This window comes from Colias philodice, chromosome 19 (assembly GCF_061535455.1).
Source record: "Colias philodice isolate Cphi_HAF_F1 chromosome 19, ilColPhil1 Martin Lab GWU primary, whole genome shotgun sequence".
Taxonomy (NCBI): Eukaryota; Metazoa; Arthropoda; class Insecta; order Lepidoptera; family Pieridae; genus Colias; species Colias philodice.
Genome location: NC_143104.1, coordinates 742,022 through 768,166, shown reverse-complemented (window position 1 = coordinate 768,166; position 26,145 = coordinate 742,022). Strand labels below are relative to the sequence as shown.

Genomic DNA, 26,145 nt, shown 5'->3' with positions numbered 1-26,145 from the left:
CTCTCGTTTCCGTAAGTTGAGGCGGCTACATATTCGGTCCTCATAACTTCACTTTTTGTGAACGAAACGACAGCGCGGTTTAATTCGATGCCAACACCATCAAAAAAAGAAATATTTTTAATTGTGAAAAAATATTATGATTTACACTATTAATACTATTTTAACATTAACACAAAATATAAGACTGTGAGTGTGTAAAAATAAATCCAGCTAGTTTCACATCAAACTTATGTTTTTAATTAGGTATACGACATGAAAATATATTAATTACCAAGCAATAATCATATAGGTAAATACTGAACAAAAGTATTAACAGTCAAAGTATATTTTTACTTACAACATGTAAATGATGAAGGAATAATAATTATCAACGAACTAACCTTTTTGTATTATTGTTTATAAATATAAATTCATAAACAATAAATTTATAAAGAATAGAAATTTTCTACCACTAAAGAATGCTGGTTCGAGTCCCGCCTCGTTATCGAATTTTTAAAACACGAAGATTTTTAAAAATGTAACCAATGAACACAATCAATATTAGATTAACTGTAATGGTGTCTAGTTTGACTTAAAATAATAAACATCTACCCTCACTTTTAAAAATGTAGTATATTCACACGAATTATAAGCGCACCTTATAGGTAAGGGAAGATATGCGTTAAAGAGATAAATAAATAAATAACATAATTATATTTAAATTATTAATTTTTAACATTGTGTTCAGTAGTGTTATCATGTAAATTGATTTGATTTTTACGAAATCTCATAGATGGCGCTGTTTCAAATTTGTATACTAATAAATTCATTAAACTGATTCTCTGCCCAAATTACGTAAATGACATAGTTTTTATTGTGTAAAGCTAGATAATAGCATGGCTTACCCGAAACCAACATTTAAACATGAGTCTTTAGATTGTACGCTGTCGTAATTCACGGAATACGTAAGAAAAAAAAAGGTTCACAGCTCCTCCCCCGGAGGTGATAGCATGATAATATGTTTAAAAAAGCCTCACCCGACCTGTTAGTAATATTCATGCAAAATTTGAAGTCAATCTATGCAGTACTTTTCGAGATTAGCCTGGACAAACATACAGACAAACAGACAAACAGACAAACAGACAAACAGACAAAAATTCTAAAAACTATGTTTTTGGCTTCTATATCGATTATAGATCATGGATTATGTATTCTTTTAAAAAAATATTCAATGTACAGTTTTGACTTTCCTACGATTTTATTATATGTATAGATTAATACCAAAAAAACAACCTAATTTTCAATCGAAAAGTCACCCGTCAAAATATCAGCTTTTTTCAAAAACTTGGGGTGCCTTTTATTCATTGAAATCTCTACTTTTATATGGTGTAAAAAAAATAAACACCACCATAGTAAATGTTCTCAGGAAATGCATACAAACAGTGTGATAATGAGCTTTTACTAAATCAGGCACACTTCTTATTTTTTTTACACCATATGAAAGTAGAGATTTCAATGAATAAAAGGCACCCCAAGTTTTTGAAAAAAGCTGATATTTTGACGGGTGACTTTTCGATTGAAAATTAGGTTGTTTTTTTGGTATTAATTCAAAATAAGGCGAAAAAATAAATATTTTCAATCAAATAAATTACAGTGTATTTGGGACATAATAAAGTAAGTTTCCACCAAATTTCGTAGAAAAAAAATAAATTTTGAAGTAGATAGAAGTAAAAGACCAAAAACTTGGTATTTTGAATTTTTCACCTAAATTTTTAGGTTATGTGAAAAAATTGTGAATACAAAAGTTGTAGAACTTTTAATTACCTACAACTTTGCCATTGAACTTTTTTCTATAGGACTTGTAGTTTTGTCGGAAATCGAGAGAAACCATTTTTTTCTCTTAAAAGCTCCGCCCTCCCGCTTCCCGAACTCGGATTGACCGTAATTTATTTTTCCTTACATTTTTATCATATTCCCCTCCTTTTCTAATGGGTTTCATCCGACTGCGATTTTTTTTTGTTTCAAAAATTATCTACTCTAGTCTATAATAGTAATGTGAGTTTTAATTTCGAAAAATTTTGTGTAAGTATATTAAATTGAGTTCCTGGGTGATCTGGAAACACAATTGGGCCCGGAAGATGGCGCTGCAGTCACTCCTCCTAATCACATGAACCGATTTGGATGAATATTTGTGTGCACATTTCATTGTTGTGGGATGATTGGTTGATTCGTTTTCACATTAGCTAATATTATGTATTTTTGTTGTAAACTTAATTTAATGTTTATAAAACATTATTATTGGTATAAATAAGCCAGTGTTCGTCTCACATTGCTGTACCTGCCTACCTACCCTACCAGGGCCTAACTTTGTTCTGGCTATTTTATTTTGATTATTTGTAATGAATAATTACAATTATAATAGAGTGCAAAAAATAAATACATGCGTCAATATATTTTGTATTTTTTTTTTAAACAATTTTTCTATTTAAAAAAATATCATTCCGACCGCGGCTTTGCCCGCTTGGAATTAGGTTATATCGTGAATCCTGTTTTATCCCACAGAAGTGTTCAGTTCGGATAAAAAGTATCCTATGTGTAAATCCAGGCAATTAGCTATATTTTATCAAAATTGGTAATGTAGTCTTGACGTGATTAAGTAACAACTAACAAAAAAATATACAAATTAACATCCAAAGTTTCGCATCAGTTTTACTGTATTAGTGATATCTTCCACTCTTGACTTTGACTGAGAAGAATTAGGGTTTATAACTTCTTTCAGAAATAGTACCTTTCATTTCTGGGCATGATGTAATATCTACGTCAGCATCAAATTCTATCTAAATCAATTCAGTAGTCCGCGTTATTGATTACCATTTCATTTTTTCAGAGTAACAATATTTTTTGTTATTTTAAAGATTATTTATAACCTGTATTATTTTGTAATAAAGTAAACATTACGAAATAATAATAATTATTAATAATGTCTAAGTAGTTGTTGGAAAGAAGATTATTTGTTTATAAGCAAGAAAATAAAACCAATAAATCAACAATTGAATAAATGTATAACAATATTATAACTGTATGACGACTCCATACATGTTTGTCCCGAGTCAGCCAGCGGCAGCGCGGCGAGTTTGCAAGAATGACTTCGCGCACACCCGCGTTCGCGATAGCGAGCTATTAGACTCCGCCCGCCAAGCAGTGGATTTTTTTTTGTGTATCGTCTTAAATGTATATTCGACAAGAATTTTATTTTTGACCCGGTTTTGCAATTGTTATCTAGGTACTTTTCTTTTGTGTTAAATATACAAAATTAAAAGATACAATATTGGATTATTAGCTTAATATTGTTTGACTCTTAAACGATACTATCAAATAAAAATCTTATTTCGGCTCATTATATTGTGCCAGAATTTCCGATTCTTATTAATAACACAATTTAGACTACAAATTCAATAAAATAAACTACAAAGCTTAAATACAACAAACCACTAACTAAATACATACATTAAAAGCTGACAATACATAAAGCGTCTGTGAATCCTAAAGCAGTCGTGGTGCATTGCGGAGATTTGTCGAATTCCACATTTATACTCAATTTGTTGAAACGTCTGTCCTAATTATTTTGTCCGCAAATATCTGCCGTGTGAAATAACTTCATTTCAACGCTGAATTTCAGTAAAGTACATATTCAGGTTTTAGTCATGAAAACTTTCGACGTAGGTAGTTAGCTGAATATTGCAAGTATGGCTTGTCCTGTGTTATTTTTAATAAAGAATTTACTTTATTATTTATTTATTTGAAATCGTTCTCTTCATATAAACTACGATTATTTTCAGTAGCTATAATCGAAAACAGACGGACGCGGAAAACTGCGTCTATATTGAGTATAGTAAAGTTTTTAGGTATAATACTCGATAATAAAAATTATGAGAATTGAAGCATAGTAATGATAATTGAAAATAATAAAAAATATCTCAAAATAAACTGTTTCTTTTTTGGAAGAAGAGACGCTTAAATTCTCGGAAAAAAAGCGTATCTCTAACATAAAATACTTATTTGAAGTAACTAAGGTGAAAACTCAACATAAATCCGAACAAAGGGAAAGGGATGATAGCCGAAGGGTGTGAACATTATTCTCTGTTACGTGACAAGGTCAGGGGTAATGGTCTCGGTTTATTGGCCGAATTAGGATTAATGTCTTATTTCTTTTACGCTTTTCTTCTTTTACTTTTTGTGGAGGGAAAGTGATTTACTGTTCTTATATAGGGTAACAGGATACGTGTCTTCATGGCAATGTTTTATTTTTTTTAAACTTATTTTATTTATTATTATTAGGTTTCAAATCTTACCATTTATTAGATATCTACTGCGCTAGAAAGTAATATTATAAGCAGTACAGTTAAAATTATTAAAGTGAAGAAATATCCACTTTTCCTTTACTACAATCGACAATGGGAACATAGGATAGGACTACCTACAGCCGTAACGCCGCGCAGTAGTGTGGCTTACCATCAACGGACCACCAGCTTTTTCCCGCCATGATTTAACAAAAGCATGATTCAAAGATAGCAGGGCTATCAAAGGATGAAATGGTCTCCCTGAATCATTAGTATATCATTTATATTGAATAAAGTTTTATTTAAAAATCTAAACCAATGAATTTCTATCAAGGAGCATCAAAACGAAGTACAACTGCTTATGTAATTTACAATTCTTCCTACAATAATGGCACATTTCGTCCCCAGGCGAGCGTCTCATCCAGTACGCTTCCGAGAACCTGGTGACGGAGATCCTGATCCACCCACAGATGAACACGCTGATGCAGTGTATGAGGAACCTGCTCAGCTCGTTCACCCGACATAGACACTTGATCCACGCCGGCTATACCTTCTCTGGGAACGGCTCTTGGATCATGCAGGTAAGACCACTACCACTTTAAAGTGGGTCAAAATTGCGCCCAAAGAAGTCGGTTACAAACAAACATACAGGTGAAGCTAATAAAAAGCGTGTAAAAATGTCACTTCTTTCTATACAAACGCAAATCAGCACGTAAAAAAAAGCTTCATTAAAACCAATAAATCGTTTCCACTTCGTATATTCCATAATCATAACTTTGTCGAAGCAGCAAGAAAATGTTCTCTTAAAAATATAAATCTTGCGATTTCTGCCTTTGATGGCTCCTCCAGCCTCCATTACTTTCAATAGGTCTTTATCTCAAGCGTCCTTATCGCGGAGCTTTCACAAAAACCACTTGAATTCGCTCCGAGCTGACATTTCTCTTGTGATAGTTCATGAAGTTTTAATTGTACGGATAGCATATTGCAGGTTTTATAATTTTCTTACTGGACTGCATTAAAATGATACAAGACAAATTATTTTATACAGTCATCAAATTTTGAAGATCAGACGAAACATTGTTACTTTGTTCAATAATATATTATTTAATATAATGCTCAAGAAAATATAAACGAGCTAATTACCAAACGTCAACAAAACACTAAAAATTACATACTACTACTGTAACATTTCTAATGATATTATATCTCTACAAAGATCTCTACAATATCTCCCTTTATCTACTTCCAGTCTTATACTTAAATTTTTTGTTTGAATTTAAAACGCAAACCTAAAAAAAACGAAATTACTTTCCATTTTAGGCAGTCGTTAAACAAAACAAAAAATCCGAACACAACATGGCCAAATTCCACAAATTGAACTTAAACCCATTATAAATTCAATAAGGATGCAAATGTGGAATAAATTTGCATCTAAATAGCTTGGAATTAATGCACAAAATGCAAATGGAGGAATAGCTAATAAATTGTTAGGAATTCTGTTAAATTGTACGCCAACAGAAACGTAGATAGCAATTAGCTGAGAGACGACGCTTATTGAGTTTTAGCTTCAGAAACGCAGCTTAACTATGTGTGCAGTTTAAATACTGCTATAAAGATGTGACTTGTGAGTGAAATATTCAGTATAGCTAAGAAATAAGAATTATGATTCAAACAAATTAATAACGATTGAACATCATATCTTATTTTAAAAGATTTTTCTTTTATAAATCTATCCTATTTTAAAAGCCTTTTCTTTAGTGAGGTTGATAATAAAAGTTCAACACGTCTCAGTCAGTCTCAGTGAGAGTATTCGGTTTCGTAAGCTAATCAGACTATATGTAAAACACTTTCAACTTAGATCATAATATACCTATATCATATATATACGTATAATATTCTCGAATAATTTGATAATGTTAACCAAAATTAAAATATGCAAATAAACGAAGAATTTTTCCGACTATTTTAACACGATTTAAATATCCCAAACATGTCAGAGAGGCTTAATTAAAACTGTCATATCGTGAAACAGGCGGAACGGAAATTAAACTTCCAAATTAAATTTTATACAGATATAAATTGTGGGCTAATGAGAGCATTGGGTCAACTCGTAAGCTTTTAGTGACAACTTTTTACGGAGTTTTTAGCTTTTAAATCGGTAGGATAAACGGGCCATGGATTTAATTTCTAACTGTTAAAATAAAATTTTGTAATTGGTTTACACAATTTTAAATGATTAATTTAACTTAATTTTACAAGGCAATTCAGTTTTATTATAACGAACCCTGTTTTATAACATTTAGGCAGTTTTGTTCTGGATGATAAAATTTATAATTTTCAATTGGAATAATTTTCAAATTTTCGTGCATACATAGACACATAACTTTAAATCGATAGTTTCCAAGTTCACACATGGATAGCTAGATTTCACAATTTATTTGGTAGAAATTAAGGACTTTAGCTATAGATTTTAAACATCGGAAAGTGTTCCCGAGACTACGCTCTATGTAAAGTGTGCAAATCTTTGGGCTAAAGTCTGCAATATGTTCTTATCGCTATACTATATCACTTTAACACATTTATACTCCCTCTTCCAGGACGGTACATTCTCGCTAGCCGACTTCACAGACGCGTACCAAGAGAACGAAGTACAGCGCGTAATCCGCGCATACGAGAACTCAATCTCCATTGACATACACTGCGCGGCCGCGGGCGACTGGGCGCGCCTGCCGCAGTCCCCGGCCGCCAAGCACTGCGCCATACGCGTCAACCCCACGGACATTATCGACTCGGGCTCGCAACCCATCAAGGACTTTATCGGTGAGTGATAAGGTTCCAATTTGACCAGTCAAATTTTGCATCCACAAAACAGTCCCCCCCCCACACTTTTTGCAATTTTTCAAATAACACGCAATTCTGTACTGCGCTATATGTGTCTACCCCACGGACATTATCGACTCGGGCTCGCAGCCCATCAAGGACTTTATCGGTGAGTGATAAGGTTTAAAGACTAGTCAAATTTTGCATCCACAAAACAGTCCCCCCCCCCCACACTTTTTGCAATTTTTCAAATAACACGCAATTCTGTACTGCGCTATATGTGTCTACCCCACGGACATTATCGACTCGGGCTCGCAACCCATCAAGGACTTTATCGGTGAGTGATAAGGTTCCAATTTGACCAGTCAAATTTTGAGTCCACAAAACAGCCCCCCCCACACTTTTTGCAATTTTTCAAACAACACGCAATTCTGTACTGCGCTATATGTGTCTACCCCACGGACATTATCGACTCGGGCTCGCAACCCATCAAGGACTTTATCGGTGAGTGATAAGGTTCCAATTTGACCAGTCAAATTTTGAGTCCACAAAACAGCCCCCCACACTTTTTGCAATTTTTCAAACAACACGCAATTTTGTACTGCGCTATGTGTCTACCCCACGAACATTATCGACTCGGGCTCGCAACCCATCAAGGACTTTATCGGTAAGTAATTAGGTAGAAATTTGGAACAGCAAAGCACAAAAAAACCCTCCCTTCTTTTATAGATGCAACTATTGCTTTGCGCCATCCGTGTCAACCCCACGGACATCGACTCGAGCTCGCAAAGTGCTAAGCGCAAGTTCAAATTAGAACAACAAAAGTTGCTCGCTCGCAAGCCATTTTCGGAAAGTTATATTAGGTGAAAATGACTACAGCAATAATATAAGCAACGCCAATAAAGGACAAGACATAGGTATTGTAAGGGAGATATTGTAAAGGGACTTCGAAGCAGCGTCGTCGGACACAGCGTTCTATAAATAATGTCCTCTACCTATACATATAGCCTAAAACCATCCCCCACTATTAATATCACTACATTTATATCCTACAATCGAAATGAATTATAAATATACACACATTAAGTTTCACAATGCAGAACATTTGCATATGAATATCACAATTTGCGACAAAGTTATGTCTCGAGGCTCGAGAGCTAATCATGCCTCTTGTTCCTTATAATGAATAATTAATTCTAGCATATGTTAGGTCTTAGAATAGTCTAGATTCTAGAAGATTAGTGAATAGGTGGTTGATTGACATTATCTAGCATTTCTAGATAGCTAAGTCGTTTTAAGTTCTTGTCGTATATATTTGACCTTTTGGTTATGAAAGACAACAGTAATTAAAATTATTCATCTGTCAAATAAAATTATACTCATTTGGTAAAATACGTCGATACCATATCGGAATATAATAATTGTATTAGACATTTTATAGAAACTACAATCTTTAAATTGTAGTAATAAAAAATTAATACACTAAAATCGTATTGTCTGTCACATTAACCGAATTCTAAGCAAACAACACATGTTTCATTAACTTCACCCGCATTTAATTACAGCGGTAACAAAACATATGTCACACCTAATTCCTAATTAAATTCCAATAACATGTCACACCGTCTGTCACACAATTAGACATAAGGCAGTTCACACAGAGCGAGCAGCCTCGCGAAACAATTGCTGTGCGAAGCAGCTCTATATGAACATAACATCTCTTTATCACATTAAGCCCGGCTCTCGTCACACAATTAGACAAAGTCCGCAAAAAGGCGGTTCACAAAGAGCTAGTAGCCTCGCGAAGCAATTGCTGCGCGAAGCAGCTCAGTCAGTGTAGACGAGTATCTTGTCCGAGGAAAATGACAAAAAAGTAGGTAGATACGCATTTTCGCAGCTGATTTCCTCGCGAGGCTGCTCGCTATGTGTGGACACTTAATAACATGTCATATTACACCCTCTGTCAAATTAGACAATGTCAATGTAATTGGGTATTCAAATCAGTGTTACAAATTCTACGAATAATTTGGCGAAGTTTCGCAAATTGTGACAAGTTACACTAACGAGACGAAGTTACGAATGTTGAACATTTCCATTGTTCACGTCTCGCTTCAGTGTAAACTGTATGGAAACTTGGTTTTGGAAATTTCCATATACCAGGTTGAAACTTTATTAGTGTATTATAGGAGTAACTCTATTTAATTCTAACTACTAGATTTATCGTCATGGATTTTGTTAGTGATAGAGCCATTCCAAATACGAATTCTTTTGCAATTTTGCTTTCATTGCAACGAATATGTTGGTCTATGAATATAATTACGCCTTACAATAAATCTAATTGTATGTTAAATTCGTTAAATTATTTTTAGTTATATTTTCTTGTATGTTAAGAAATCTTATACTTCTGACGATAAATAAAATTGATCGGCATCCACTTAAATTGTATAATGTATATATCTACAGACAGATTTTCCATATAAATCGTAACGCCGTAGACTATGTCTTAAGTCGTAACATTTAACGTAAACCACACAAGTACCCATTAAATCTCATCTGAGATAATTGGACTGCCTTTGAATAATTCGCAAATTATCACATTATTGTTTCGGTGTTATAACGACATGAGACATCGATGGTTGGCTTTACATTAATGTATGTAATATGTTTGTCTCTAATTTCTTTCTATTGATATGTATTTATGCTTGAAAGCTTAACAATAACTTTTTTGGTTTTTGTGTAAAATGCTCTATCGCCGATTTTTCAATGCTTAGATAAAACTTACCCGTCCAATAAAGTATTACACGATAATATTAAAATGTCACGTAAACTGTCAAATACGGGCCATTAGAATACATTTTTAAAATGGTAGTTTTATACATTATTCGACGAATAAGTTTTAACCAAGGATTGAAAAATCAGCCCTAAATGTGATACCATAAAAGTCATCACTACATTTAGATGAAATACCTTACTTTAAATAAAATCATTTACTGTTAAGAATCAAACAGCATACAGCTAGGATATTTCGATATCACATACAAACATTTTAGTCTCGATAACAAACTCAAGATACACACGAGATCGTACAAATCACGTTAAAAGCTGAAAGGTTCGTTAGGACTCAGAATTGACCTAAATCTAGCCGTCCTGAATGTAGTCTGAAACCAGTGACCTAGCTGTTTCCGCTCTACTTATACTACGGATGCACTAAAGTGAATTACAGGCTGTAGGGGAAATGCAGTATTGATATATCTTATAGATAAGAATTGTATAGATATGTTTTGTTTTTACTTATAAAAAGCTGTGATCAAATGTGTTTCTTATTACATTGAGTTTCGAAATGATGATTTGCTTCATTTTAAAAGTACAATAATAAGATATTTGGTTTATAAATATTTTATTACATGTGCGGATCCATACTTAATAATATTATAAATGCGAAAGTAACTCTGTCTGTCTGTCTGTTACTCAATCACGCCTTAACTACTGAACCAATTTGCATGAAATTTGGTATAGAGATATTTTGATACCCGAGAAAGGACATAGGATAGGTTTTATCCCGGAAATCCTACGGGAACGGGTTTTTCTTTGAAAACGCGGGCGAAGCCGCGGGCGGAAAGCTAGTAAATTAATATTTTTCTGATTAGTTTTAATGAAATTAGAAATTTTCTCGAGATAATACGTTTATTGGTTCACAGCAAAGGCTAAAGCGATCCAATAAGTGCAATCAAAATGTTTTTAAATAGAAAATTCACTAACATAAAATTTTTTTTCCTTGCATTTATTTTATGACTACAATAATTATAGTCTACAACTAAATCCCAATCCGTATGCTAATCATAATCGCTATTCTAATTTCTTAATATAATATTTGTTAAAGGTGAACAAGATCATTGCCTAATAGATTGTAATTTAAAATAGTATTGTTAATAATTAATTATGTAATTAAAATATGAACATAGTTTTAAGGTAAAAATAAACTAACAATTACATATAAGTATGGATATTGCAATTATCTGAAATAATTCAAATAAATAAATTTATGTTTTTATTAATTATTTATTTAAAAAGGTACACACCACAGCTGACAATTTTGACTAATTATACACAAACTAGATTTCCGCCCGCGGCTTCGCCCGCGTTTTCAAAGGAAAACCCGCATAGTTCCCGTTCCCGTGGGATTTCCGGGATAAAACCTACCCTATGTGTAACCAACCAAGTTACCTTCTATATGTGTGCTAAATTTCATTGTAATCGGTTCAGTAGTATTTGCGTGAAAGAGTAACAAACACACACACACACACACACACACACACACATCCTCACAAACTTTCGCATTTATAATATTAGTAGGATTAAAACTGCTTTTTACACTATCTCTCTGATTAAATTTTTTAATTTATCTATCAAATCAAATAGGTATTTAAATAAATATTTAATATTACCTTCACAATCGCCTAACAACGGTTTAGAGCAATCTTCCGTATCCTCTCCCATCTCACGGAACCGTTGTATTAATTAGTAGTAAAAATATAAGGTTATTTATTATGCATACCATGTTTAAATATAAATTATTTATAGTTGAATCGTTTCTATCGCCTTAAATACGTATTTATCATAATTTATTTATAATATTATTTTTTATTGACTTATCGAAATTTTCCTGACTTATATAAATTTTCCCCACAGAGAAATTTTCCTGTCTTATCGAAATTTTCCCGACTTATGGATTTTTCCTGACTTATAAAAATTTTCCTCACGTATAGAAATTGTCCTGGCTTATAGAATATTTCCTGACGTAAAGACATTTTCCTCGCGTATAGAAATTTTCCTGGCATATAGAAATTTTCCTGGCCTATAGAAATTTTCCTGGCATATAGAAATTTTCCTGGCGTATAGAAATTTTCCTGGCGTATATAATTTTTTTGACTTATACAAATTTTCCTGACGATTTTTCCTGGCATATAGAAATTTTCCTGGCATATAGAAATTTTGCTGGCTTATAGAAATTTTCCTGGCTTATGGAAATTTTCCTGTCTTAAATTTTCCTTTGTCATGGAATTTTCCCTGACGTATAGAAATTTTCCTGGCTTATCGAAATTTTCCCGACTCGTGGAAATTTTCCTGGCTTATGGTAATTTTACTGTCTTAAATTTCCATTTCTCATGGAATTTTTCCTGACGTATAGAAATTTTCCGGACTTATGGAAATTTTCCTGGCTTATAGAAATTTTCCGGACTTATGGAAATTTTCCTTTCTTATGGAAATTTTCCTTGTTTATAGAACTTTTCCTGGCGTATAGAAATTTTCCTTCCTTATGGAAATTTTCCAGCTTATAGAAATTTTCCCGACTTAAGTATGGAAATTTTCCTGACTTATAGAAATTTTTCCTGACTTATCGTAATTTTTCTGTCAATCGAAATTTCCCTAACTATTGTTAAAATCATTTTTCTAATCTTCGTAAAATTGGAAATTTTTACGACTGATTAAAGTAAACCACCCACCTATTCCCACCCACATCCCGTACGCTATGCTCTCTATCCACAGGCCGCGCGTGCGCAGAATGGCTCAGTATCTGCATAACTAGCGAACGTATAAACTCGCCTGGTCGTTGGGCGCTTTCACCAGTGCCCTGGAATTATGGAATTATTATTAATTTCATGAACAATATCATCATCATCATTTTTATTGAAAACAATATTCATGTATTTTTCTTTGCCCCCGGATTCTCCTGATGTTAAATTCTCCATACCAAATTTCATGCAAATTGGGTCAGTAGTTTAGGTGTGATTGAGTAACAGACAGACAGACAGAGTTACTTTCGCATTTAATTATAATATTAGTATGGATTTAATCACATGTTGCGGTAAAATGCCAACCAAAATTGTATGTACACAGCACAGTTGAGGTTAAAAAAATTATTAAAAATTAACTACCTTATTTGGCACAATTCACAGATCAAGTAAAATAATAGGGATCTACCATTTACTAAAACATTCTTCTACTAATTCCAGCCTACCTGGAACCGTACATAGTTCCAGCTAGTCTGGAACAGCTACTGGTCCCCAGTGACGTGGTAGGCAACATCCGATTCAGTCACCCCACGCTCTATGTGTTCCCCGGTGGACAGGGGGACGCTGCTCTCTTTGGAATCAACGGATTTAATATGCTTGGTGAGTTCTTTTGTATTATGTTAGGAATTATGTATGCTAGTGTTGTTTGTGTTTCATTAATAGCCAGTCTGATTCTTTGTTAATAGTTCCAGTTTAATTATTGTTTAAATTTTATTTAAAAAAGTGGTGCTACTACGATAATACGATTAAAATCATTTAATTATGATTTAGATTTGTCTGAGCATTTTTTTCTTAATTTTTTAATTCCTTCCTTGCTTCGTAGTGTGCTGTCCAATTTGTTTACATTAATAATTATACTTCCATATTATAAAATAAAATAGTTGTTTTGTTTATTACGCATAACTCAGAAACTATTAGATTATAATAGTTCTTTTGCCGTCCGAGACACTTTATTGCTACATCTTTACTTGATGCTCTGGTACCACCAGTAATTAGCAAATTAGCTAGCTAGTTTAATTCTATAGAAATAGAAATAGAAAGCGTTTTATTTGCCACCATGTAACTCTTAGTAATATAATATACAAAACAGAAAAAAAAGATATAGTAATGGATATAGATATAGATATAGTAAACTGTATACGTCTATACAGTTCTAGAACATCTTCGTTCACTTGTTAATTCGTATTTTCAGTGGACGGCGGGTTCTCCCGCAAGGCGTGCTGGTGGGACTTCGCGCGTCACCTCGACCGCCTCGACGCAGTGCTACTCACGCGCCTTAACAACTGCTCTGTGGCCGGGCTCGCTGCTGTACTGCGCCGTAAGGCGACGGCTAGTGTGTATCCGCAGATTGGACACTTCTTTTGTAACCTCGAGGTAAGTTATGTATGGAGTGAAAGTTTAAATTTGTGAAAATTCTGGAAATGTCGATATAAGTAGTTTGTTTTAAACCACTTCATCTTATTTCTGTTTAAATATTTGTACATCCAGATAATGGGTAGAATGCATTAGCACTATAAAATTGTAAGAACAACTCTTATATTTGTAACTGCATTCTTGCAATAAATAATTTGAATTCTGTTATTTAATTGGAATATACTTTTTCATTTTTCAGTCAATACAAAATTGCTTAATTTGCAAAATTTTTCCTGTAAGTGACAATTTTGTATGTACTTCGTGCATTACATTAATCATATGTATTATATATTTAATTATTTATCTTCTACCTTATGTGTCCTGGAAGAAATCGCTTTTAAGCGATAAGGTCACCTTTTGTACTTTAACTCGCATCTATACAACAATAATATATCTATACAACTATAATTACCTATACTGTACATTGTAATGTACAATAAATGGTTAAATAAATACTCCCCAGGAGCGCGCGGGCCCCTCCACGGAGGAGGACAAGGACGACCCGCTGCAGGTGTCGCTGGTGCGCGCGGGCGCGGCGCTGCTGGGGGACCTGCGCCGCCTGCAGCTGCGCGCGCACGCGTGCTACCGCAGCGACCGACCCGTCAACTTGTACCACAAAGTGGGACACGGTGAGTAATCTTTCATTCTCCTCTAAGTCCACACGGCGCGTCGCGTCAGCGTTGCGTCGTCGTAGCGCTGTCGCTGCGTCGTTTTACATACAAATAACCAAGGTGTTCACACACACACGTGACGGACAGCAGCCGCCGAGACGAAGCGGGAGGGGGTGTCAGCGCTCAGTTGTAGTAGTAGAACGCTGCGATGGCGCAGCGCCCGTGTGGCCGGCTATGCGTCAAATATTTGCGTTGCGACGACGCAACGCTGACGCAACGCGCCGTGTGGACTTACTCTATTGCTGTGAATTGTCATGGGCGACCATCACCTACCATCAAGTGGGCTCTTTTTTTAAGTGGGGAAATCTTGCACAGAAACGCGGCCCACGGCCCCCGGAGAAGGGGCCGTGGGTTATGTCAGATTCCTACCGACCGAAACCCCACTGTGTTCCGTCAAGCTGTATCAACGACAGGGCCACGGGTATGGTAGTATTCGTTAGTGACCATCAAGTGGGTCCTGCTCCATTGTCGGGGTTGTTATAAAAAAAATATAATAATAAGTCCTGACAACATATTTTGTTCTACAACTTTAGCAAAGCTTATGTCAATTTTGTCTCAAACTCAAAAAATAATAATTAAAAACGAAACGACGAATTTATTACTAAAATATTTTATTTGCTATCCATTTACACGTTCACCTTTAAAACTGTTCATAATGCTACCCTGCCCTGCTTACATTAGAAAAGTTATATGGTCGACGGATATTTTTAATTTACACTTTTTTTGTGAATTTTAAAAAATACACAAAAAAGTAAATAAAAAAATCTAAATTTCCTAGATGTATTTAAAATTAATCAGATATTATTATTTAGTATTTGCCTGAAACATTGTTTTAATTTTAATTATGTTCTTTTCAGGGACGTTGGATATGTACGTTTTGAATCCGTCCAAGGACTCGAAGTATGTTCGTGAATTCTTAAAGAAATGGCATAGTGGTGAACAAAAGCTATTCGAAGGTGCTAATATTTCTGGAGCATTTAATTTTCCAATACCCAACTTAGTGTCAATATGTGCATTATTAGTGTGGCGACCTGCAAATCCTGATGATAATATTACACGCCTTATGTTCCCCGGATCTACGCCTCAACACAAGATATTTGAAGGTTTGGAGAAGTTAAGACATTTAGAGTTTCTTCAACATCCAACTTATACGGGCCGACAAATGGCAAGCGTTCCTGTTGCTCAAACGAAAACGACTGTGACCTCTACAAAAACGACAAAAACTGTCAGCAGTAAAACACCTAAAGACAAACCAATATTGACTGAAAAAAAAGATGAGAAAATTGTGGACCAAGAAACAATATCCAAATTTGATAAAATCAAGGATGAAGCGGTTTCAAAAAATATTATCGACAATAAATTGATAAGTGAACTTGTTGATGAAGAGGACAAACGAATCGAATCTGTATTACAAGAAACAATTATTGCAAGAGCAGATACAAACAAATTAGAAGAAAAAATAGCACAATATGAAAGCACTGTTACAGATAGTTTAATAAAGAAAAAAGATGTAAGAAAAACAGAAAAATCTAGTGACAAAAAAACAAAACGTGTTGATAAGACTGAAGGTATAAAAGATACTGTACAAAAAGAAGATTCCAAAAAACAAGAAATAGACAATAAATTTAGAATTGAATCTAGAAGAAAAGCCGACAAAACGAAATCGGAATTATTAACTTCAGTACCAAAAAGTAAAACTAGTCATCGAATTACACAAAAATCTGCTGATAAAAAAATTAGTAGTACTACGACCGCTGAGAAAAAGGGTGTCGCAGACGATAAAAAGTCCCCTCCAACCACGCCAAAGAAGAGCAGTGAAATTAAAGGACAAATTGTAAAGGATAAAGTTAAGCTCAAAACAAGGAGAATAAGTCCAGGAAGCACTCCGGCAAAAAGTGCAAAGGAAGCTAGTAATCGACGCGTTCTAGAGTCTAAATTTAAGCAAGTGTCACCTAAACGAGACCTAGTGCAAAAAGCACCTGAGAAAAAGGAACCAAAGCCAAAACGAGAACCCATTTCGAGACGACCAAGACCTTTAGCATCACCTGTCAAGGGATTGAAAGCGGCTAAAAGTCCTTCAAAAAGTATTAAGTCAATAAAAACTGATACATCAAAGTTAATAGGATTACAAAGGGTAAATTACGAGGACATATTAAAAGATGCTAAAAAGTCTGATGAGGATACTTCTAGATCTATTGATGACATTAAACAGCAAGAATTGGATGAAAGAGAAGAACAGGAAATAGTTAGAGAAATTGAAGCAGTATTTAAGCGTGATGGTGACGCAGAAGAAAAAGTTGAATTTATTGGTCGTTCTGACATTGAAAAAATTACATGTTTGTTGGATGAAACAAAAAGGGAAGCTATTATTGATGGAGAATTTGAAGAAGAGTATTTGATAATTGAAAAAGAAGAAGTTGACCAATATACTGAGGATTCTATTGCTGAAAAAGAAGACGAGTTACAAAAACATATTAAAGATAAAGAAGAATCTGAAAAAGTTAAAATAAAAGATATTGATGATAAAGTAAATGAAGAAACAAAAGCTAAACTGACTCAAGATCAAGAAAAACGAATAGATTCTAAAGATCAGTCGATAAGTGTCGAAGAAAAACAAGATATAAGTAGTGAAAAAAGAACATCTGATAGCAAGAGTGCTGTAAAACCAAAGGACTCACTTGAAAATATAGTACAAGAATCACAACCCGATGAAAAAGTATCAACAACTATAGAATCAGGTGCAACAACAGCACCCACTCTTCCAGAAGATGAACGTATTCCATTAGATGAAATAAAAGAAGACCAACAAATTGAAGAAAAGTATATCAAAGAACATACCAAGGAAATTGTTCAACCAAAAGGATCTTTCGACATTCAAAAACCTACAAGCTTAGAAAGAGGAATAAAACTTACACCGCATCAAGTCCCAATTAGGGATATAGTTAAAACCCCTGACGAAGTCGCTGATCTTCCATTACACGAAGAAGTAGATTACAGGACATATGAAGAAAAGAAAACGCCTATTACGGAAGAAGTAATAAAGCGAAAGCACAGTGAAACAATGAAAGAAACTAAAGTTCCAAAAGTATTACCATTGACTATTAAAGAAGATAAAGGAATGCAAGATATAAAAACAATTCAAGAAAATGTTATCGTTAGTACTATTCAACGCCCGTCACATCCAGAATTAGTAACAGTTACCCCTGGATCAGCCCCAGAATCACCTATGTATCAAGAACAAATGAAGGAGTTTGTAGCTGGAAAAACCTTAGAACCAGTTAAAGAATATGGAGACCGTCAATATAGTTACGGACAATTTACAGAAGCATTACGGGAAACGCATATTACTACTATAGATTCACCAATTAAAGAAGATTTTATTGGTATAGAGGATGTACATACAATGCCTGATAAAATTCCCTCAATACCAGAAGACGTAGAAAAAGAAATAGAAGAAGCACAAAAATTAGAATCTACAGAGAAACCCCCCCTTAGCCCGAAGGACGTTGAAAAAATTGTAGCAGATGTCGCGGAGGTACTTAAATCTGAAAAAACTTTAGAGGAATTAATTGCAGAAAAATCTCCTATTTTAATGAGATCACCAGAAAAATCGGCTCCTACAACTATGCCCGAGGATAATAATATAATTGAAGCAACTAAATCATTTTTATTGAGTCAAAAAGATATACATGCTGATCAACCATTACCACAAGTTGAAAGGCAAGCTGAAGACAGTGAGGAATTATACCGCAAAGAAAAGTCTATTGAAACTACAGAAAAAATGCAAAAAGAAGTTTCCCCAGTTAAGTCCATAACATCTGAAGATGTAAGCGAAACTTCCGAGAAAACGGTTCTCAGTGAAAGTAAGAGACTCGCAAATGACTTTAAAGACAAATTGTTGCCTGAAGATAAAGAACAAGAGAAATCTGAGAAACGCATAAGCCTGACATTAGAGTCTGCCAAAACACTAGAAAAATTGGAAGAAAAAATAGCGGAGTTGAAGAAAAAAGACGAAACTGAAAGCAAAGAATTGGTTTCAACGACATATTCAAAAGAAATAACGAGAGATGAGAAAAAGCCTTTCAGTGAAGTTCCTGAAAAGGAACATCCTACTGAAAGCTTGGATGTAAGTATTTCAAAGGCTGACACCAAATTAAGTCCTTCTTCTGACAAACTTGTTCCGAAACAAGTGAGTGCAGATAAAGATTTTGAGATACATAAAGAAGAAATAACTAGCAAAGCATCAAAGGATAAGAAAAAAGAGACCAAATCTGTTATAGGAAGCTTTATGAATAAATTTGATGAGAAACTGAGTAAAGCCAAAGGATTATTCTCAAGAAAAAATGATAAGGTATCTGAACCCGAAAAACTAAAAGAATCTATCGATATACCGAGGGATATAGAAAAACCTTTTAAAGAATTAACTGTTAATGAGCAAAATATGTTGCAATTGATATCATTCGATGATGAAGTTCAAAAAATTATTAATACCTACTTTGTTTACGATGAGCCTGAACAAACGATGACGGAAAAGATTGATGACATAAAAGAAAATAATGAATCAATAAAAAGAATAATTGTAACAAGAATAATAAAAACAAAGTTTTCAGATAAACGAAACGTACTTCAAAAATTAAAAATTGTCACCATAATAACTACTACTTACGAATATCCAGATGGGACTTACAAGACTGAAATGAATGGAAGCACAATTCTTACTGACGTAAATGAAGAAAATGAATTTGATATATTAGAATTGAACGATTATAATATTCTAGAAAGTAAAAAAATGGAAGAGGAGCAATCCGAAAGTATGATAATTGTAAATGGGAAAAGTACAAAACAAAGAATGACAGTTGTAACGGTGAAAGAAATATTAACAACGAGAACGAGATCTAAATTTAAGGAAAAAGTAACCATTAATACTTCAAAGGAAATATTTATAAACACAATTCCCACAACTGTACATGTTATAGTTATCTATATTTCAGATTATAATATAAAACGACAAACTTCTGAAAATCGAAAACTTTCTAAGGTTGTCATAACATCAAAACAATTAGAACCAATACAGACACATTTAATTAAAGAAACAGATACGAAAGAAAAACTAAGTCAAGAAGATGACGTTGATTCAACCTTAAAGAAGCTTATTTCAGACTCCAATAAAGCAAGTTCTATCACCATGGTAGAATCAAAGGAGCACCAAGAAAGCCATGTAAAAGAAACTTTTGACAAACCAAGTCCTGTTAAAGAAACAGTTGATGAAAAAGCAAAACCTTTCGAAAAAGTACCTAGTCCCGTTAAGGAGACAATTGACACATCAGAAAAACCAATCAGCAAGGAGCCAAGTCTTGTTAAAGAAACCGTTGATGACAAAGCAAAACCTTTTAAAAAAGAACCAAGCCCCAATAAAGAGGCTACTGACACATCAGAGAAACCAACTGGTAGGGAGCCAAGTCCTGTTAAAGAAACAGTTGATGAAAACGCAAAACCTTTCGAAAAAGAACCTAGTCCTGCGAAGGAGACATTTGATAAATTAGCGCAACCAACCAGTAAGGAGCCAAGTCCAGTTAAAGAAATCGTTGATGACAAAGAAAAGCTTTTCGAAAAGGAACCTAGCCCCGTAAAGGAGGAAATTGATAAATCAGAGAAACCAACTGGTAAGGATCCAAGTCCAGTTAAAGAAAAAGAACCTAGTCCCGTAAAGGAGACAATTGACACATCAGAAAAACCAATCAGCAAGGAGCCAAGTCCTGTTAAAGAAATTGCTGATGACAAAGCAAAACCTTTCGAAAAAGAACCTAGTCCTGTTAAGGAGACAATTGATAAATTAGAAAAACAAATTGAAAAAGAGCCAACTCCTGTAAAGGAAACAGTTGATGAAAAAGAAAAGCCTTTCGAAAAGGAACCTAGCCCCATAAAGGAGGCAATTGATAAAACAGAGAAACCAACTGGTAAGGAGCCAAGTCCAGTTAAAGAAAAAGAACATAGTCCCGTTAAGGAGACAATTGACACATCAGAAAAACCAATCAGCAAGGAGCCAAGTCCTGTTAAAGAAACAGCTGATGACAAAGTAAAACCTATCGAAAAAGAACCTAGCCCCGTTAAGGAAGTTGCTGACAAATTAGAAAAACCAATTGAAAAGGAGCCAAGTACTATTAAAGAAACAGTTGATGAAAAAGCAGAGCCTTTCCAAAAAAAACCTAGCCCAGTTAAGGAGGTTGCTGACAAATTAGAGGAAACAATTGAAAAGGAGCCAAGTCCTGTAAAAGAAACGGTTCATGAAACAGCAAAACCTTTCGAAGAAGAACCTAGCCCCGTTAAGGAAGTTGCTGACAAATTAGAAAAACCAATTGAAAAGGAGCCGAGTCCTATTAAAGAAACAGTTGATGAAAAAGCAAAACCTTTCCAAAAGGAAATTGGTCCCGTTAAGGAGATATTTGATAAATTACCGCAACCAACCAGTAAGGAGCCAAGTCCTGTTAAAGAAACAGTTGCAGACATACAAAAGCTTTTCGAAAAAGAACCTAGCCCCGTTAAGGAAATTGCTGACAAATTAGAAAAACCAATTGAAAAGGAGCCAAGTCCTGTTAAAGAGTCCGTTGATGAAAAAACAAAACCTTTCGAACAAGAACCTAGCCCCGTTAAGGAGATATTTGATAAATTAGCGCAACCAACCAGTAAGGAGCCAAGTCCTGTTAAAGAATCCGTTGATGAAAAAATAAAACCTTTCGAACAAGAACCTAGCCCCGTTAAGGAGACATTTGATAAATTAGCGCAACCAACCAGTAAGGGGCCAAGTCCAGTTAAAGAAATCGTTGATGACAAAGCAAAGCCTTTCTCACCTAGTCCCGTTAAGGACACAATTGAAAAATCTGAAAAACCAATCAGCAAGGAGCCAAGTCCTGTTAAAGAATCCGCTGATGACAAAGAAAAGCCTTTCGAAAAAGAACCTAGCTCCGTTAAGGAAGTGGCTGATAAATTAGAAAAACCAATTGAAAAGGAACCAAGTCCTGTTAAAGAAACAGTTGATGAAAAAGTGAAACTTTTCGAAAAAGAACCCAGTCCCGTTAAGGAGAAAATTTATAAATTAGAAAAACCAATTGAAAAGGAGCAAAGTCCTGTTAAAGAAACAGCTGATGACAAAGTAAAACCTTTCGAAAAAGAACCTAGCTCCGTTAAGGAAGTGGCTGACAAATTAGAGAAACCAATTGAAAAGGAACCAAGTCCTGTTAAAGAAACAGTTGATGAAAAAGCGAAACTTTTTGAAAAAGAACCCAGTCCCGTTAAGGAGACAATTGATAAATTAGAAAAACCAATCAGTAAGGAGCCAAGTCCTGTTAAAGAAACAGCTGATGACAAAGTAAAACCTTTCGAAAAAGAACCTAGCCCCGTTAAGGAAGTGGCTGACAAATTAGAGAAACCAATTGAAAAGGAGCCAAGTCCTGTTAAAGAAACAGCTGATTACAAAGTAAAACCTTTAGCAAAAGAACCTAGCCCCGTTAAGGAAGTGGCTGACAAACTAGAGAAACCAATTGAAAAGGAGACAAGTCCTGTTAAAGAAACCGTTGATGACAAAGCGAAACTTTTTGAAAAAGAACCCAGTCCCGTTAAGGAGACAATTGATAAATTAGAAAAACCAATCAGTAAGGAGCCAAGTCCTGTTAAAGAAACAGCTGATGACAAAGTAAAACCTTTCGAAAGAGAACCTAGCCCCGTTAAGGAAGTGGCTGACAAATTCGAGAAACCAATTGAAAAGGAACCAAGTCCTGTTAAAGAAACAGTTGATGAAAAAGCGAAACTTTTCGAAAAAGAACCTAGCCCCGTTAAGGAAGTGGCTGACAAATTAGAGAAACCAATTGAAAAGGATCCAAGTCCTGTTAAAGAAACAGCTGATTACAAAGTAAAACCTTTAGCAAAAGAACCTAGCCCCGTTAAGGAAGTGGCTGAAAAACTAGAGAAACCAATTGAAAAGGAACCAAGTCCTGTTAAAGAAACAGTTGATGAAAAAGCGAAACTTTTCGAAAAAGAACCCAGTCCCGTTAAGGAGAAAATTTATAAATTAGAAAAACCAATTGAAAAGGAGCAAAGTCCTGTTAAAGAAACAGCTGATGACAAAGTAAAACCTTTCGAAAAAGAAACTAGCTCCGTTAAGGAAGTGGCTGACAAATTAGAGAAACCAATTGAAAAGGAACCAAGTCCTGTTAAAGAAACAGTTGATGAAAAAGCGAAACCTTTCGAAAAAGAACCCAGTCCCGTTAAGGAGACAATTGATAAATTAGAAAAACCAATTGAAAAGGAGCCAATTCCTGTTAAAGAAACAGTTGATGAAAAAGCGAAACTTTTCGAAAAAGAACCCAGTCCCGTTAAGGAGACAATTGATAAATTAGAAAAACCAATTGAAAAGGAGCCAAGTCCTGTTAAAGAAATCGTTGATGACAAAGCAAAGCCTTTCTCACCTAGTCCCGTTAAGGAGACAATTGAAAAATCTGAAAAACCAATCAGCAAGGAGCCAAGTCCTGTTAAAGAATCCGCTGATGACAAAGCACAACCTTTGAAAAAAGAACCTAGCCCCGTAAAGGAAGTGGCTGACAAATTCGAGAAACCAATTGAAAAAGAACCAAGTCCTGTTAAAGAAACAGTTGATGAAAAAGCGAAACTTTTCGAAAAAGAACCAAGTCCCGTTAAGGAGACAATTGATAAATTAGAAAAACCAATTGAAAAGGAGCCAAGTCCTGTTAAAGAAACAGCTGATGACAAAGTCAAAACTTTCGAAAAAGAACCTAGCCCCGTTAAGGAAGTGGCTGACAAATTAGAGAAACCAATTGAAAAGGAACCAAGTCCTGTTAAAGAAACAGTTGATGAAAAAGCGGAACCTTTCGAAATAGAACCCAGTCCCGTTAAGGAGACAATTGATACATCAGAGAAACCATTTGAAACGGAGCCAAGTCCTGTTAAAGAAACAGTTGATGAAAAAGCGAAACTTTTCGAAAAAGAAACCAGTCCCGTTAAGGAGACAATTTATAAATTAGAAAAACCAATCAGTAAGGAGCCAAGTCCTGTTAAAGAAACAGCTGATGACAAAGTAAAACCTTTCGAAAAAGAACCTAGCCCCGTTAAGGAAGTGGCTGACAAATTCGAGAAACCAATTGAAAAGGAACCAAGTCCTGTTAAAGAAACAGTTGATGAAAAAGCGAAACTTTATGAAAAAGAACCTAGCCCCGTTAAGGAAGTGGCTGACAAATTAGAGAAACCAATTGAAAAGGAGCCAAGTCCTGTTAAAGAAACAGCTGATTACAAAGTAAAACCTTTCGCAAAAGAACATAGCCCCGTTAAGGAGACAATTGATAAATCAGAGAAACCAATTGAAACGGAGCAAAGTCCTGTTAAAGAAACAGTTTATGAAAAAGCGAAACTTTTCGAAAAAGAACCCAGTCCCATTAAGGAGACAATTGATAAATTAGAAAAACCAATTGAAAAGGAGCCAAGTCCAGTTAAAGAAACAGCTAATGACAGAGTAAAACCTTTCGAAAAAGAACCTAGCCCCGTTAAGGAAGGGGCTGACAAATTAGAGGAACCAATTGAAAAGGAACCAAGTCCTGTTAAAGAAACAGTTGATGAAAAAGCGAAACCTTTCGAAAAAGAACCCAGTCCCGTTAAAGAGACAATTGATAAATTAGAAAAACCAATACAAAAGGAGCCAATTCCTGTTAAAGAAACCGTTGATGACAAAGAAAAGCCTTTCGAAAAGGAACCTAGTCCCGTAAAGGATGCAATTAATAAATTAGAGCAACCAACTGGTAAGGAGCCAAGTCTAGTTAAAGAAAAAGAACATAGTCCCGTTAAGGATACAATTGACACATCAGAAAAACCAATCAGCAAGGAGCCAAGTCCTGTTAAAGAAACAGCTGGTGACAAAGTAACATCTTTCGAAAAAGAATCTAGCCCCGTTAAGGAGACAATTGATAAATTAGATAAACCAATTGAAAAAGAGCCAATTCCTGTTAAAGAAACAGCTGATGACAAAGTAAAACCTTTCGAAAAAGAACCTAGCTCCGTTAAGGAAGTGGCTGACAAATTCGAGAAACCAATTGAAAAGGAACCAAGTCCTGCTAAAGAAACAGTTGATGAAAAAGCGAAACCTTTCGAAAAAGAACCCAGTCCCGTTAAGGAGACAATTGATAAATTAGAAAAACCAATTGAAAAGGAGCCAATTCCTGTTAAAGAAACCGTTGATGACAAAGTAAAACCTTTCGCAAAAGAACCTAGCCCCGTTAAGGATGTGGCTGACAATTTAGAGAAACCAATTGAAAAGGAGACAAGCCCTGTTATAGAAACCGTTGATGACAAAGAAAAGCCTTTCGAAAAGGAACCTAGCCCCGTAAAGGAGGCACTTCATAAATCAGAGAAATCAATTGAAACGGAGACAAGTCCTGTTAAAGAAAGAGTAGATGAAAAAGCTAAACCTTTCGAAAAAGAACCCAGTCCCGTTAAGGAGACAATTGATAAATTAGAAAAACCAATTGAAAAGGAGCCAATTCCTGTTAAAGAAACCGTTGATGACAAAGAAAAGCCTTTCGAAAAAGAACCTAGCCCCGTTAAGGAAGGGGCTGACAAATTAGAGGAACCAATTGAAAAGGAACCAAGTCCTGTTAAAGAAACAGTTTATGAAAAAGCGAAACCTTTCGAAAAAGAACCCAGTCCCGTTAAAGAGACAATTGATAAATTAGAAAAACCAATACAAAAGGAGCCAATTCCTGTTAAAGAAACCGTTGATGACAAAGAAAAGCCTTTCGAAAAGGAACCTAGTCCCGTAAGGGATGCAATTAATAAATCAGAGCAACCAACTGGTAAGGAGCCAATTCTAGTTAAAGAAAAAGAACATAGTCCCGTTAAGGATACAATTGACACATCAGAAAAACCAATCAGCAAGGAGCCAAGTCCTGTTAAAGAAACAGCTGGTGACAAAGTAACATCTTTCGAAAAAGAATCTAGCCCCGTTAAGGAGACAATTGATAAATTAGATAAACCAATTGAAAAAGAGCCAATTCCTGTTAAAGAAACAGCTGATGACAAAGTAAAACCTTTCGAAAAAGAACCTAGCTCCGTTAAGGAAGTGGCTGACAAATTCGAGAAACCAATTGAAAAGGAACCAAGTCCTGTTAAAGAAACAGTTGATGAAAAAGCGAAACCTTTCGAAAAAGAACCCAGTCCCGTTAAGGAGACAATTGATAAATTAGAAAAACCAATTGAAAAGGAGCCAATTCCTGTTAAAGAAACCGTTGATGACAAAATAAAACCTTTCGCAAAAGAACCTAGCCCCGTTAAGGATGTGGCTGACAAATT

General features: G+C 34.8%; 1 protein-coding gene across 1 annotated transcript in view; it reads left to right on the top strand.

Moving 5' to 3' along the window:
* Window positions 1-26,145, top strand: part of LOC149479704 (uncharacterized) — a 126,208-nt gene that overhangs the window by 80,353 nt on the left and 19,710 nt on the right. Inside the window, exons 3-9 of the mRNA XM_089707631.1 lie at window positions 4,728-4,900; window positions 6,917-7,139; window positions 13,154-13,312; window positions 13,905-14,086; window positions 14,589-14,754; window positions 15,654-21,587; window positions 22,284-25,876. Of these exons, the coding sequence (XP_089563757.1) occupies window positions 4,728-4,900; window positions 6,917-7,139; window positions 13,154-13,312; window positions 13,905-14,086; window positions 14,589-14,754; window positions 15,654-21,587; window positions 22,284-25,876 (10,430 nt within the window). The remainder of the gene's footprint in view (window positions 1-4,727; window positions 4,901-6,916; window positions 7,140-13,153; window positions 13,313-13,904; window positions 14,087-14,588; window positions 14,755-15,653; window positions 21,588-22,283; window positions 25,877-26,145) is intronic.